A 793-nucleotide genomic window follows, 5' to 3' on the forward strand; every position below is an offset into this window, starting at 1 on the left:
AACAGAGGGGTTTTGCTCCTAAAAGYTGTAGGATACCTGTTGAGATCAGGAAATTGTAAATGAGGAAGAGCTGTAAATAAAGAAATTATAAATAAAGAATAAAAGACCCACCTGTGTGCCACACATACTGTACCCAGACATAGGTGCTGGCAGCAAAGAACAGCCACTGGATTGGGATGAAGAGCAGACAGATGATATTGGAGGTGAATGCTACACACACAAAAAATACTGAGAAGGCCTGAAAGAGAGGAGAGCTTGGTTATTCCAATAAAAATATCCAGTTTATTCATKGGGAAATGATGATTTCTATATTGAAACATTGGTGGTGTTTGTAATCAAGCAAAGAAATGGAGCAGTTGGGCCAATGGAATTGAGTAAAACAGAGAACAAAGTGAGCAAATGACTCTCCAAACATTTATTCCTTATTAATTTGACTTTCATTTACACTGCTGATATCGAGTGGAATCCCAGCTTTATTCTCCTACTGGGAAAAAACCAAACCCACCCATCCCACCAGCAGGGCCATCCACACTCTGAAGGAGAAGTAAATATCTAAAATACACAGGGATTTTTAATACCTATTAAAATATATATATTTATAAAAAATATACATATATTTATATATATCTTTATGCATAACAGTTACCATTTTATAACATGACAATATTTATAACATTACATTTTAATTTAAATATATTTTAAATGTATTTTATATATAACACCCTATATATATATAGCCCTATATATAGATAAATAGCATATGTCTGAACATATATAAAATCCCCCCTATATA

The 793-nt window shown here is 32.9% G+C and overlaps 1 protein-coding gene across 1 annotated transcript in view; it reads right to left on the reverse strand.

Moving 5' to 3' along the window:
- The window catches only part of MACO1 (macoilin 1), a 21,406-nt gene that overhangs the window by 12,986 nt on the left and 7,627 nt on the right, over positions 1-793 (reverse strand). Inside the window, exon 2 of the mRNA XM_057388221.1 lies at positions 112-258. Coding sequence (XP_057244204.1) covers positions 112-258 — 147 coding nt within the window. The remainder of the gene's footprint in view (positions 1-111; positions 259-793) is intronic.

This window comes from Malurus melanocephalus, unplaced genomic scaffold, assembly GCF_030028575.1.
Source record: "Malurus melanocephalus ecotype Western Australia unplaced genomic scaffold, MMel_1.1 scaffold_1687, whole genome shotgun sequence".
Lineage (NCBI taxonomy): Eukaryota > Metazoa > Chordata > Aves > Passeriformes > Maluridae > Malurus > Malurus melanocephalus.